Source organism: Leishmania martiniquensis, chromosome 24 (assembly GCF_017916325.1).
Source record: "Leishmania martiniquensis isolate LSCM1 chromosome 24, whole genome shotgun sequence".
NCBI classification, from domain to species: Eukaryota; Euglenozoa; class Kinetoplastea; order Trypanosomatida; family Trypanosomatidae; genus Leishmania; species Leishmania martiniquensis.
In genome coordinates this window covers 765,964-779,781 of record NC_090159.1, presented here as the reverse complement: position 1 = coordinate 779,781, position 13,818 = coordinate 765,964, and the positions used below count along the sequence as shown (strand labels likewise).

The 13,818-nt window shown below is 60.0% G+C and overlaps 5 protein-coding genes across 5 annotated transcripts; all 5 read left to right on the top strand.

The window, feature by feature from the left end:
- Nucleotides 1-366: 366 nt before the first annotated feature.
- Nucleotides 367-3,897, top strand: LSCM1_05172 (uncharacterized protein; the record flags this gene model as incomplete). Its single annotated transcript, XM_067322645.1, has 1 exon — nt 367-3,897. One exon carries the CDS (start codon nt 367-369, stop codon nt 3,895-3,897), a length of 3,531 nt encoding a protein of 1,176 aa, XP_067178508.1.
- Nucleotides 3,898-4,682: 785 nt separating this feature from the next.
- On the top strand, nt 4,683-6,188 carry LSCM1_05171 (uncharacterized protein; the record flags this gene model as incomplete). The annotated part of the gene is made up of 1 exon (XM_067322644.1): nt 4,683-6,188. One exon carries the CDS (start codon nt 4,683-4,685, stop codon nt 6,186-6,188), a length of 1,506 nt encoding a protein of 501 aa, XP_067178507.1.
- Nucleotides 6,189-8,802: 2,614 nt separating this feature from the next.
- LSCM1_05170 (uncharacterized protein) lies at nt 8,803-9,714 on the top strand (the record flags this gene model as incomplete). The annotated part of the gene is made up of 1 exon (XM_067322643.1): nt 8,803-9,714. One exon carries the CDS (start codon nt 8,803-8,805, stop codon nt 9,712-9,714), a length of 912 nt encoding a protein of 303 aa, XP_067178506.1.
- A 757-nt stretch (nt 9,715-10,471) lies between these two features.
- Nucleotides 10,472-11,608, top strand: LSCM1_05169 (uncharacterized protein; the record flags this gene model as incomplete). The annotated part of the gene is made up of 1 exon (XM_067322642.1): nt 10,472-11,608. One exon carries the CDS (start codon nt 10,472-10,474, stop codon nt 11,606-11,608), a length of 1,137 nt encoding a protein of 378 aa, XP_067178505.1.
- Nucleotides 11,609-12,499: 891 nt separating this feature from the next.
- LSCM1_05168 (uncharacterized protein) lies at nt 12,500-13,156 on the top strand (the record flags this gene model as incomplete). Its single annotated transcript, XM_067322641.1, has 1 exon — nt 12,500-13,156. One exon carries the CDS (start codon nt 12,500-12,502, stop codon nt 13,154-13,156), a length of 657 nt encoding a protein of 218 aa, XP_067178504.1.
- Nucleotides 13,157-13,818: the final 662 nt, after the last annotated feature.

The following is a 13,818-nucleotide window of genomic DNA, read 5'->3' as shown; positions in this document are numbered from 1 at the left end:
TTTCACTTCTCACCTCTCTCTTACTCTGCCCTCCCACGTCCCTATCCCCCCTCCCCTCGCGCATACAGACGGACATCCATAGACCTGCGCGTGCGGGTAAGCAGCCAAAACGTGCCGAAGAGCGCTTGCGCAGGAGCGGTACGCGGTTGCGCGACTTCTTGTATATCACGCTCGACCGTCTCTCTGCCTCTCTGTCTCGCTCGTCGACAGTCGTCTCCCTCTCCGCCTTTTCGTCCGTGCCCGAAAGGGCGCTCCGATCTTCGTGCAAGCACACACATCAGCGCCCTTCCCTTTCCCGCACCGAACAACTCAGTCGGTTCTGGACCCCGTACATACGCACGCACCCTTCTCCCCCTTCGTGCCAGAATGAAGAGCGTACAGGAAGAGCGGAACGAGCTACTGCTCTATGCCCTGCGACACCCACCCCACAACGTGAGCCTCAAGCTACCAGATGGCTGTTCGTCGCTGGAGTGTGTCGACCTTACGAGCTGCCCCAGCCCCGTCGCTCTCTACTCGGAGGCAGAGAATGCAGCGCGGGCTGCCGATGGGGAGACGGCGCCGAAGTTCGTACTCGACATGACAAAGTACTTCACCTTCATCGGCGGCAGCAGCGGGAGCGTGCAGCGACCCGTAAAGACGCCATCGAAGAGCCAAAGCAAGCAGTTGACCCCCCCTCCTCCGCCCTCAGCGAATGCAGAGAAGAAGCCCGGCGCATTAGATGGGAAGCGCGCGCCGCATCTCACAGAGGACAGCGGCAGCTCCTCTTCGACCAATAAGCGTGGTGGCAGCGATGCCCCACAACTGCCGGTGCTCGAGGAATCGTTGCTGCAGCCTGCGCGGCCGCCGGCAGGGGAGGACACCAGCGCCGCGCAGGAGGACAGGGGACTTTTCGGGTACATCATGGCCGCCTTCAAAAGTCTGGGTAGCGTCGAAGGGACCACTGCCGGCCTCGGTGGAACGCAACGGGGCTCCGGCCGCCCTGCATCGGCGGCGAACGCTCCGCCTGCTCCCGCGTCTGCGAAAGGGCTAAGTGTGCAATCCACCACCGCCATGGGTAGCAGTGAAGGTGGCATGATGCGGTCTCTTTGGAGCCCGCTGTCCTCTTCCAAGCAAAGCATGCGGCAGAGTTCTCGCGCGATGAGCCTGCCAGGGGCTGTCAATGAGAAGCGCAGCCTGAACGGCGTGGCACAGCAGATGGAGCAGACGCAGATTCCCCTCTGCGGCACCACCGCGGGCACCATTTCGTCCAACATCGCGGCACAGCTCGACCCCGTCTTTGAAGCCGCAGCGGAGGAGCGCAAACTGCGAGAGAAGTCGGCAACCGATGCCCTCCGCTTTCCGCGGCCGCCGCAGATTCAGCTGTGCGAGGTGGTCGAGAGTGCACCTCTGACGCCGTTCCTCGATTTTTTGCCCGTATTGGCCTACGAGAGCCTCTTGCTGGCCACTGGGGTGCTGCTCACCAAGAAGCGAGACAGGTACGAGCGAGAGCTGGGCAGCGTGTACCGGCGCGTTTTCAATATCACCGACGAGCAGCACACACGGTCGCTGACCAACGTCACACCTCCTGCTTTGCGGCGGCTGCTTGACCGTGGGGACGCGGTGGCGAAAGAGGAGCGCCGGCGGTACATCTCTGAGCTGCGGCCCGATGCGTCCACGTTCCGGCTTCTCTGCGACAGTTCTGACGATGACGACTTTGTGAGCCGCGCGGAGCTACTGGAGAGTGTCATTGAGCGCTACCCGGACCTACCAGGTGACACGCAAGTGCCTTTTTCGATACGTGCAATGGTGTTCGCTGCCTGTCTTATCCCACTATACCAGGTTGATCTCAGCACCCTTAGCCCCGTCTACACCGAGAAGGATGTAGAGAACTGTCTCGCGGCGCTGCGAAAGTACTTTGGCATTCAGCCGCAGACGGAGCACTTCTGCCACTTGCACGCGCAGCTGCTGGCCAACGACAAGTGCGTCAGCGTGGAGGCACAGGCAGTCTTTCTCAAGGACGTGGCGCGCGCCGTTAGCCATCACCACACCTCCGGCATCGCCGACGCTCCGCTGACGCCGCCGGTGAAGTACGCCTATTACGTACTGCAGGAAACCTTCTGCTTGACAGCCGTGCCAATGCCGTGGCTCGACTCGAGCTTCTCAGCCGACATGCAGCGTAGTGTGACGGCGGCGTTCATCGAGACGTGCCTCGCCCTACCGCCGTGCATGCTGAGCGCGATGGTGCTCGTCGAGGACATGCCGGTGCTGCCCCCTACGTCAAGCAGCGAGGACATTCTGCTGGCCCTCATGGAGATCTTCGTGAACTCGGGCGTGTTCCGCAGCTATGCCGAGTTGGTGGGTGACAAGGACGACGTGCCCACCCTTCCCCCCGCGACACTGTTCCGACGAATCGGTAGCGACCTCGACACGAAGCAAAGGGCGTATTGCCACATGCTCACCCGCAGCTTCCCGCTCGCAGCCATGCTCATTGTTCCCGGCCGGCTGCGCATTGGCGCCTACGCCCTTCTCACGCGGCAGTGGCGCGGCCTTTACTCTGGTGCCACCAGCACCGTGCCCAAGGACTACAAGGCATCACTAGACGCCTTCCTCGACTACCTCCTGGACGGCTGCGACGGCGTGAAGCGCGCGAGTGAGAGCAAGACCTTATGCGCTCTGCTGAGACGCTCGACGCAGAAGTACCTGGCTCCGCTAGACAGGCTGGCTGAGTACGATGAGGCTGCACACGTGCGGTTTGCGAAGCAGCTCATGGAGGAAATCTCGCTGCTGTGGGCTGATAGGACAGAGCGCGCACAGGCGCCATTGGGTGATGTGATGCGGTATGTGCGAGCCGTCTTTGGCGCACCGCGGCCGCCACCGCTCGGGGGCGACCCGGAGGCCCTGCAGTACGCCCGCATGTGTAGTTGGCTCGACATTGCGACGGAGCTGACAGAGAAGTGCTTGGAAGGGTTCCCCACCTTTGCCGCGGCGGCTTCTAGCGGCAAACTGCCCGCTCTGGCGGCCGAGAGCGAGCGGGTGCGCATAGCATGTGCAGAGCTGCGCGGGTACCCGGCGCTGGTTTGCAGCGGGGTGCACCGCCTCCACACCATCGTGGGCGTGCAGGAGGGCTTGGAAGAGTGCCTCGTGCGCTCGCGACGGCAGTATGATCTGGTGCGTCGTGTGACAGGCGCGCCACCGGCGCCAACAGACGAGATCGGAGAGGAGATCCGGAGCAAGCTGTACAGCGCCGTGCTGAGGCTTTGCGACAGTCTCAGCCTTCATATCCTCGCAGAGGACACCGTCATGGACCTACTGTCCAAGTATATGCGGCTGGATGCGAAGCAATACAAGTCGATAAAGCGCAGCACCTCCAGCTTTGAGGACTTCCCCATGCCGCTCCTCTACCCCGACGTGACGATGCGGCGCATCCTCGACGAGGCGAACCGCGCGCTCCAGCGCCTGTGCAGCATCATCGACTTTGAGCCGGCGGTGCGGCGTCTGCGCTATCGACTCGGTCACAATATCACTGCCTGGCTCTTCGCCGTCTACGTCGACGATCCCGAGGTGTTTCTCAACCCTCATGACGCGCCCCTCATCCTCGCCGACCTTGACTCCGTGCGTGCCTTCTTCGAAGTGGTACCGGATCAGCAGGGTGCCCCGCTCGTTGAGGATGATGACGGAGGCGCGTTGCAAGGCGCGGAGCTGCTGGACAAGCTCTACAGCGTCGTGCAGTATGTCATGTCAAAGGCGTCTTCTGAGCTTATCACTGGCGGCGTTGGCGTGCCACCGCTTCACACCCTACCCGAGTGCTCCGATGATTCACCGTGGTGCCAGTACGTTGTTCGCCGTGTGTTGGAGCATCGGAAAGGATTCAAGAACAGCATATGGGAAAACTATAAAGCGCGTGTGCTGACCAAGTAGAGACCGCGCCTCTTTCTGCAGCTCTTCGAGCGGCCTTCCGCTTCCGCCCAATCACCTTTTTTTTATCTCTGCTTGGACGCTCGTGGCTTACGTGGAAGTGCGTATGGGCTTGTGCATGTTTTGTCGGTATGCGTGAGTGGCGAGTGGGCTGAGGACGGAGGTTGGCGTGCGCTGACGCTGTCTCTTTGACCGCTTCGCTTTTCCTCTCCAGACCCCCGCCTTTTATAGGTTGCTCTCCGCCTCCCTCCTCTCATCCTATCGAGTTTTCCACTGCTGATGCGCATGCCGTGCCCTCTCTTTCTGCCGTTCACCTACGAGCCAATGCGCGCCTCCCTCAAGACCCGCGATCGCCTTCTCTCTTCGTTGCAGTAGCCAAAAAGTAAACAGCAGTGGACGCGCGAAGCCACACGCCGCGCCTCGTCTCCCTCACCTATGTTACCTACCGGCCCTCTCTTATTTTTCGCTCGCTCGCTCGCGTGCATCTTCCACGCGTTCTGCGTTGCTCTGCAGCCCCCCTCCCCCCTCCCATCCCCGTATCCTCCCTCTCCTCACGGCTTCATCACCTGTTCATGTGCTCGCATGCACTTCAACAACAACTACGCGCCCCAGAATCGCACAGCACTCGCCGGTACCAACAGGAATACATCGCATTAGTTCCCCTCATTACCCAAGCAAATCTCAAAGCTCTCTTCCCCCCCCATTCCTCTCCCCACCAGCACCCCCCCTTTCTGACCTTAATCTCTCCCCTCAGTCACCTCCTTACCACTTGAAGTTAAAACATTAAGATGATGCGCAGCACCTCTCTCATCTTGGCGGGCGTGAGCGGCATGGCCGTGTACGCCCCGTACTGCCGCGTGGATCTGGAGCAGTGGTGCAAGTGGACGGGCAACAGCTGGGACAAAGTGTCGAGCGTCGTCGGCCAGTCCTTTCGCATTACAAACCACAATGAGAACGCGTACACCATGGCCGCCAACGCTGTGCTCCGGCTAATCGTGAACAACAAGGTTGACCCCACCAAGATCGGCTTCCTCGGCCTCGGCACAGAGAGCTCGTCGGACAACTCGGCAGGTGCTATTATCGTCAAGGGCATGGTAGATAAGGGGTTACGAGCCATGAACATGCCGCCCGTCTCGCGCCACTGCGAGGTGCCGGAGTTCAAACATGCGTGCCTGGCTGGCGTGTACGCGGTTGAGAGCGCCACCCGCTTCGTCAGCTCGGATGGCGGCGACCGCATGGCGATCGCTGTGGCGTCCGACATTGCCGAGTACGCGCTCGGCTCCACGGGCGAGCAGACCCAGGGCGCTGGCGCCACCGCAATGCTGCTAGAGCGTGACCCAAAGCTGTTTGAAATGCAGCTTCAGTACAGCGGCTCCGCTTCAGACTACCGTGGCCCTGACTTCCGCAAGCCGCACCGTCGCCACTTCATGAACCTGGAAGAGTACACAAAGAGCTCTGCCAACGGCAAGATGGCCGACTTCCCGGTCTTCTCCGGCCCCTACAGCACACTCGTGTACCAGGAGGAGGTGACCGTCGCGGTGGAGCACATGCTGGAGCGCCTGCAGCAGTCCCCCGGCAAGTATTACGAAGAAGTCTCCGCCCTCTTCTTTCATCGACCGTACAATATGATGCCCGTCCAGGCAATGTCATTCCTATACGCCCGCGGCCTCGCCCGTGCCACCTCCGAAGAGCACAAGGCGCACTTTGCAGAGCTGTGCAAGCAGGGCAAAGCTGACCCTGCGGCCGTGGTAAAGGAGCTGGACGTGGAGCCGCACTACTTCCAGCAGATCGAAAGCGGCGCAGAGCCGAAGGACGCGTTCCCCGCCACTGGTAAGGTTGCGAAGGCACTACGAAAGGACAAGAAGTTCATTGACCTGCTGGCGAAGAAGATGAGTATGGGCAGCCCGACGATGGGCAACTTTGGCAACCTGTACACGGCTTCCCTGCCCTGCTGGCTGGCGGCCGGCTTCGAGGAGGCCTACACCCGAAAGCTCGACATCACCGGCAAGCCGATGGTGATGGTCGGCTACGGCTCCGGCGATGCGAGCATGTCTATCCCCATCGTGCCCGTGCCCGGCTGGGAGAAGGCTGCCGCCAACATCAATGTCAGCAAGGCCCTCGAGAACCCTGTGAATGTGGAGAAGGCCCAGTACGAGGCGCTCCACACCGGTGCCGAGAAGAACGATCTGGCCAAGGATAGGCGAAAGATGGAGTTCGTCATTGACCGCCTTGGCAGCCGTAACGAGGCCGCCTTCCAGGATGTGGGTATTGAGTACTACCGGTACATCCAGTAGAGTATCCAGACGGTGCTGCATCTCGGCGAGGGCGGCAAAAGGTAGAGAAGAATAGGGGAGGACGAAGACGGACCTGCTGCGCGGTAGCGCGGCGGCTCCGTCTCAGACGATTCCTGCAAGAGTGCATTCTTCAAGGGCCCAGGAGGAAATACTTTGCAAGGGGCGTAGAAGCGGAGGTAAAGAGAGGGGAGTAAAGCGAACTCCAGCCTCAAGATGATGGGTGAGTGCGCGTCACGGAGGAAGTCAAAGGGTGGGACACCTCTTTCCCACTCAGGGACCCGCTCGACCCCGTGACGGTCCATGGGCTTGTTGAGCCTAGGGCTCCAGTGTCTTGTGCTGCCTTCCTACGGACCTCTATTCTTCTCGCGTTGAAGGTCCCCCAGTGAGAGAGGGGTGCGAGAAGGGAAACGGGGAAAGGGCAGTGCGACGATGTGAGAGAAGAGGGAGGGGTGGGGACAAAGTCTCTTTCTTCACGGGCCCTTTCGTCAGTGGCTCTATCGCGATCAAGGCTCCCTTTCGCGCTTCTCCGTTGGTGTTTCTCGCCGGCTTGTGCTCTTCTCCTGCCTGCTAAGCCGGTGCAGTGCGTTTGCCCTCTCTCTATCTTCACTGCTGTTGTTGTTTTTTTTTTACGGCGGGTATGACAAGAGATCTTCGCTTTCGTCTGCTATGCCCTCGGCTTTGTGGGCACCTGCGAAAGTCTCTGTCGCTTCTCCCCGTCTCTCTCTCTCTGTGTGATTCGTCGAAGTGTAGACGCCTCTCTTTTCTTTCTCTGTGGCGTTGTGCCCTCACGCTTGTCTCGCAGTATGACGCAGCGGTTCTTTCCCTCTCCCCCTCTCCCCCCTCTTTTGATGCGCGTGGGTGTGCGTTGCAGTGCGTGTACGCGTGCATGTCTGTGTGTCGGCTTCGTATTCTCTCATCTGAGCCTGCCGCTCGGCTCCCTCGTAACTTCATCGTCACGGCACCCTCCCCGCTCGCACCATGCCATCGTTTGTTCATGTGTGCATCACTCCAGCTCACTCTTCTCTCTCACATGGGGTGCAGGCATGCGTGTGTGCGGGTGCTTCTCGTCGCTCTCCATCTTACTCCACCTGCGTCGCCTCTTTTGCTCTTGATTTCTCCATTCTTCATGGCTCGCCTTCAGCTTTGTTCTGCGCCAATATGCATGTGCCCCAGGTGTTTCTGTGTACTGCATGCACAGAAGCTCCTGGGGCACATACGCGCCCTCTGTTACCGCACTGTCCACCCCCTCCCTTCCAGCACACACACACACACACAAATATTCATGTACATGTGAAGGCCAAATTGGCCCACACAGTCCTTTTCCCTTTCTCATTTTCTCTCGTCTCGCGTTTTCCTGTGCTCTTCTGCCCTTTCGCTCCCCCTCTTCCCCCTCATTTTATTTTATCTTGTGTTCGCGGCGTTTGTTCGGACCTCTGCCGCGACTCCACAAAGTTACAACAAAGGGCAAAAGAGGCGTGACAATGACCTTTCTCTCTCTTCGGTTCCCTTTGGACTATCTGAGGCGCACCCCTCCTCTCACCCGCACCTTCATCGCCTCCGTCCCTTCATCTTTCTTTGTAGTGCGCAACAACAGATGCTCATACCTCGGTTATTCCTGGCACCCACCGTCTCCACCGGGTGCACCTCCTCTCCTGCATTGAGAACACCGACCTCCTTACGAAAATGCATATATGCGTGCCTCCTCAGCTCGCCTGCTGCGCAGAATGGGTGCAACGGAAGGCGCCAGCGATTGTTGTGTCGCCTCCCTCTCCCTTCTGCGTGCCCCTGGCTCAGTGACAGGCGGGCGATAAGAACTGCACCTCAGACATTCCACCCACCCACCCACTGAAGTACCCACGCGCACCTTCACATATCCAGCAACCCTGACCGTTTCAGCGCTGAAGGAGACGGAAAGGAAAGGCAGAGGGGGGGATGGGAGGGGGTGCAGCGTTGTGCGCCGAACGCGTTGACGGGCGGCATGGAGTAAGAACCAAATAGGCACAAAAAATGTAAGTCATTTTTTGTGCCTCCCTTTCACCACCCAAAATTTATCCAGAAGGCAGAAGAGAAAAAAGGACCAGAGAGCGCAGGGCAGCACTCCACTACCACCATGACGAGAGGCGGGGTAATGCGCATGTGAAAGCTGCGCGCGTGTGTGCGTGGCGAATGCAACTGCTCCTGCCGCTGCTTGTGTGTGTGTGTGTGTGTGTGTGTGTGTGTCGGGGAGAGGAGCGATGGCGTGGGCTGGACTCGCTACACTGCAGTATGCGGCGTAATGCGGGCGATGTCTTGCTCATCCTCGCTTTCTTAAGCCATAGGGCAACAACGGCGCAACAATCTCCCCTCCCCCCCGGGCGCAGGGCGGCAGTCGCCATCAATGGGACCGGGGGGAGAAAGGCGAAGGTGCAGTCGTTCTCTCCTCATCTTCAGCGCACGGTAGTCGGCCTCTCTCCTTCCCCCTTCTCTATCAGACGCACACGCTCGTCTTAGCGTCATTCGTACATTTCGGCGGCACCAACAGTGCCTCTGCCTCCTCCTTACGTGAATCAGGTAGCAGAAGCAACTTGCAAGGAGGGGAAGCCTCTCTCTCGCCCCATTTGATCAGTCCTCCACCATGTCGAGTGCAGCCGCTGTTGCTGCCTCTGCCGCATCTCCGCGCCCACCCTCGTCCGCGCTCTACACGGAACGACTCTTCTACGCGGTATTGAAGCAAGGGAACCCGTCAGAGGCTCGGGTGGAGGCGTTGGCGGCGTTGGCGCTACGGCACCTCCCGAGGTATACCGAGACGTGGGCAGCGCTGCGCAAGGCGCTGATGGAGGAGTCCGACCTTGATGGGGCGCTGAACCGCACCCTATGGTACGTCCTCGACGCGCTCATAAAGCACGCCCCACACGTATTTGTTCCTCTCCTTGCTCCGCGCCTGCTCGAGTACACCGTCCAGCAGCTGCCCTGGGGGCTGGCGAGGCGCCGCGGTCAGAATTTGCTGTGGTTTGAGGCTCTTGTGTTGTCGTGGGAGAAGGTGCTGCCGCAGCGGCTCTACAGCGCTATCCGCCAGCACGCCGTGCAGTCGAGAAGTGGGGCGGAGCTGCACAATCTTCTGGAGGTTGCGCAGACCTCAGCGGATGACGGCACTCCGGCTTCCGCCACGGAACTGCAGCAACTACGCGACGCGTGGGATGCGGTGCAATACATGGGTGAGCAGGAGGCTGGCAAGTTCGTTTTTTATGCGCGCCACAGCACCGCTGCGCTGGAGGCGGAGGAAGAGCTCGTAGACAGATCTTCGTCCTCATCCGCACTTGTGAGCGGACTGCACGCGCGGGTCTCTCGTAACAAGGGTGACGCATCCGGGTTAGGCTCCACGGGCGACGATGCTGTCAAGGCCCAGGAGCAGCAAGAGGAAGACGAGTACACGCCGGACTTTGTGGAAGGCGCCAAACCTCGTGAGCTGCCGCAGCTGAATCTACCGAAGATGAAGCGGCGACGAGAGGGACGGCGCAGGCCTCGTGATGACGACCTCGGCATGTGAGAAGGTCACCGTGCTACCGTGCATGTTTGCCTCCCTTCCTCCCTCTCTCTCTCCTTTCGCCTTCTATGCAGCGAAGGCGACGACCTGACGAGGCCGGAGACAGGACGTGAGGGCCGTTTGTGCTCATTCCGTGAGGGAAGAACAACACACACACACAAGCACAGAAGATAATCCACGCAGCTTCTTCTTTGGTGCCCTGGTGCTTGTATTGGTGTGTAGCATGCCTTGCGCAACACCGCAGCGCACGCGTCTTCGTCCCCTTCGAACGCATGATCACGGAGTGTGAAATGTGTGTGTGGCCTGCCACGCCCTGCGTACTGGCGCGCCCCCTGAAACAAACACTACCACCTTTCTTCCTTCTCGCAGCACTTTTCAGCGAGCCTTTGCCCTCCTCTATTGCATCTCCCCTTCGCCCCTGTTCGCTTCTCCCTCCTGCACCTTAGGGTGCACACATACATATTTATATTTATATACCGCATTTTCGTCCCGCTCTCTGTCCTCCGGCTCTCTCTCTCTCCACAGCGCTTTTGCTCTCGTGTTTGCGTTTTTTTTCGCTTCTCCTTGCGCGAGTGTGGGGACGTACGCGTACACGTGTGTGTGTGTGCCTCTTTCTCTATCTGCGCGTGCAGGTGGCAGAGAGGGAAGGCGCCACCGTCGCCACCTCGCTGCAGTGGGCCGCATCATATTTCTCTCCCTATTGCCCCTCTCCATCTCTGTGCCTCCCCTTCATTCTCGTGGCATTGTTGCTCGAGTGCGGATGCCTCGCCCCACGCCACCGTTTCGGCACTGGTCGCTGGTGGACTGCCCCTCGGAGGACTCACCGCTGGGCCGAATCGGGCACTCCTTCTGCGCCAACGCCGATGGTAGCAAGGCGTACGTCTACGGCGGTGTGAACGACACGGACAGCGTATCGATCTACCTGGACGACTTGTGGCAGTACGACGTGATCAACAAGAGGTGGAAAGAAATCGAGCTGCGTGGCGAAAAGCAGCACCCGCGCGCGTTTCACACTGCCGTCTGGTATGGCACTTGCATGTACATCTTTGGTGGCTGCAACGGCCGCGGCCGGTTCAACAAGCTCTTCTACATTAGCGAGGATGGCGAGTGCCACCCTGTCGTGGTGCGGGGCGCGTTGATTCCCATGACCCGTTACTGCCACAGTGCCGTGGTGTTTGGAAACACCATGTACATTTTCGGAGGCAAGTGCGGTGGACGCAACAGCAACAAGCGCTTGCAAGACCTGTACCGCTGCGACTTGAGCGACCCGGAGTGGAAGGAGTGCAACCAGCTGGGCACGATTCCTCCGCCGCGCTCTGCCCACACCGCGATGACGTACGAGCGCACGATGATCGTCTTCGGCGGCCGCAACAGCGGCGGCGAGTGTTGCGAGGATTTTTTTGTATACTCCTTCGATACGTCCATCTGGCGGCGCATCGACCTGCCGCAGGTGCCGATGTTTGGCCGTGCGCGCAATAGCGCCGCTGTGCACTACGGCAACATCATCGTCTTTGGCGGCTGGAATGGGAAGAAGAAACTGAACGACTTGTTTATCTACAACGTGGAAGCGAACACATTTGAGTTCATGTACGATATCGACCGCGAGTACCCGTCGCGCCGCGAGTGCCACGTGGCGGTAGTATGCCGCAACACAATGGTGGTCTTCGGCGGCCGCTTCCGCGGCCACTTCATGAACGACACGACGGAACTGTACTTAGGCAGCAAGACGGGCGTCGACAGCATGCGTGATTGGCTCATTATGGCGGACCCGCAGCTCACTGGGTTGGCGACGCACCTCCCGCTGCACCACTACGCGGCTCTCAAGGCACACAAAGACTACGTCGTTCCGGAGCTGCCAGAGGAGCCGCTGTGGCCGCTCATTGGGCACTCACCCTGATCTGCGCGGATTGCTGTTGGTTCGCGTCGGTATGTTGGGCCGATGCTCGCGCGTATGCATCTCTGCGCGACTGCTGTGCCTGTAGGGCTTGTGCCCTCTACTTTCCTCTCTCCACACATTGCTGCCCCACTGCTCGATAGGGCTGGCACTGGTGGCCGTTGTGGTGGCCTCTCACCCTGCCTCCCCTCTCCCTGTTTGCTGACTTGTACGCCCGCGTGCGCCCGGGGAGGGGTCGCTGCTGCGCTCGCTCATCCAGAGGTAAGCGAGGCCCGCGCATAGCGCCGCCCCCTCCCCTCCTCTCCCCAGTCTCACTCTGTCCTTCTGCACACGTCTACAACCACGAAAAGCAGCAACAGTAGCTGAAAGGCAGAGGGGGAAGGGGTAGAGGGGAAAGCGAGGCGCAGCCATGAGGGACCTCCGAGCGAACTGCGGCGGAAGTTTTGGCCAGCACAAATAAGCGTGTTCGAGGGCCTTCCGCTCGCTCTCACGCACTTAGGCAGGCTTCCCTCCAGAATGGAATGGGCAACCGAAACGTAAAGAGGGAGCGGGGGGGGGGGCTGAGGTACGTTTTCTTTTCTGCCGTCCTCAGCTGTGCCCCCTTCCCCAATGCCCTCCTGCTCATCTCGCCTATGAACGTTCCTTTGCCTACGATGAAGCAGAGGCGTCGAGGACCGCCTCTTGTTAACGTCGTGGCATCTTCACATTCCCATGAAGACTTCCTTCACTGCGAAAGTGCTGCAGTACACTTTTCGCTGCCTCGCACCCCTGCCTCCTCTCTCCGCCTCCTCCGCCCTTGACGTGCACACGCACACGTGCCTCACCTCCCACCACCTCCTCTGCCATCACTGAACGCTACCTGGCGCATGCAAAGCAGTAAAGAGAGCCGCAGCCATGGGTATTGTACGCAGCCGTCTGCATAAGCGCAAGATTACCGGTGGAAAGACCAAGATCCACCGGAAGCGCATGAAGGCCGAGCTGGGCCGCCTTCCCGCTAACACCCGTCTTGGCGCCCGCCGCGTGAGCCCCGTACGTGCTCGTGGTGGCAACTTCAAGATCCGTGCCCTGCGTCTGGACACCGGCAACTTTGCCTGGGGCTCTGAGGCCACCGCGCAGCGCGTGCGTATTCTCGACGTCGTGTACAACGCCACCTCGAACGAGCTGGTGCGCACGAAGACGCTGGTGAAGAACTGCATCGTCGCCGTCGATGCCGCGCCATTCAAGCGCTGGTATGCCAAGCACTACGGCATCGACCTGGATGCGGATAAGAAGAGCGCCAAGGCCTCCGCGGAGAAGAAGGGCAAGAAGTCCAGTCACGCTGCTGCTGACAAGTACGACGTGAACAAGGCGTCGCCCAAGTTGCAGCGCGAGTGGGCTCGTCGCCGCCGCAGCCATAAGGTTGAGAAGGCTATCGCCGATCAGCTGCGCGAGGGCCGCGTGCTTGCACGCATGACGAGCCGCCCAGGTCAGACCGGCCGCGCCGACGGTATTCTGCTGGAGGGTGCTGAGCTCCAGTTCTACCTGAAGCGCCTGGAGAAGAAGAAGAAGTAGGGCGTGCATGCCTGTGGCTGAGTGTGGAGGGCGTGCGCACGCTGCGGCAGATGTGAACGCGCTTGGCGATGCACTGCCACCGCCCCTCTTTCGCTGTGGGCTTCGGCTTTTTTTTCGTTGTTCATTTTCTGTCCTTTTCTCCTCTCCAGTCTTAAGGGGCTGATGCGGAGGCCGATTGCAAAACTGTAAAGCACCCCTCACGACTGCAAACCTTTAGAGGTCTTCCATGTCCCCCCTCGCCCCCAACCTCACTCCCCACCCGCTCCTCCCGAACTGGGGCTGGCACCAGCGAAGAGGTTTGCTGTGCGCATAACCATGAGGGGTGTGACAGGCGGCGCTGTCAGTAAAGGTGGTGCAGAGATGCGCATTCACACAGGCACGCGTGCGCGCGGGACTTCTACTACTGACGCGCTGCGTTTAATGAGAGGCATTGCTTCAGATATGAAGGGGATTGGGCAACCGCTTGAGCTGCCATAACTGGGGAAAGGCGGGTCTGGCTGTTGCTCGTGATATGCAGGATGTGCACAGTGATGCCCATCCGGTGCCGCGTGTTTTTGCTCGTGCTTGCAATTTTCGGGTAGGGAGCACCTTGTTTTTCTGTGCTGCCCCTCACCGCCCCGTATCTCTTGCAAAGGTAAGCTTGGCCTCTTACCCACCTCCAA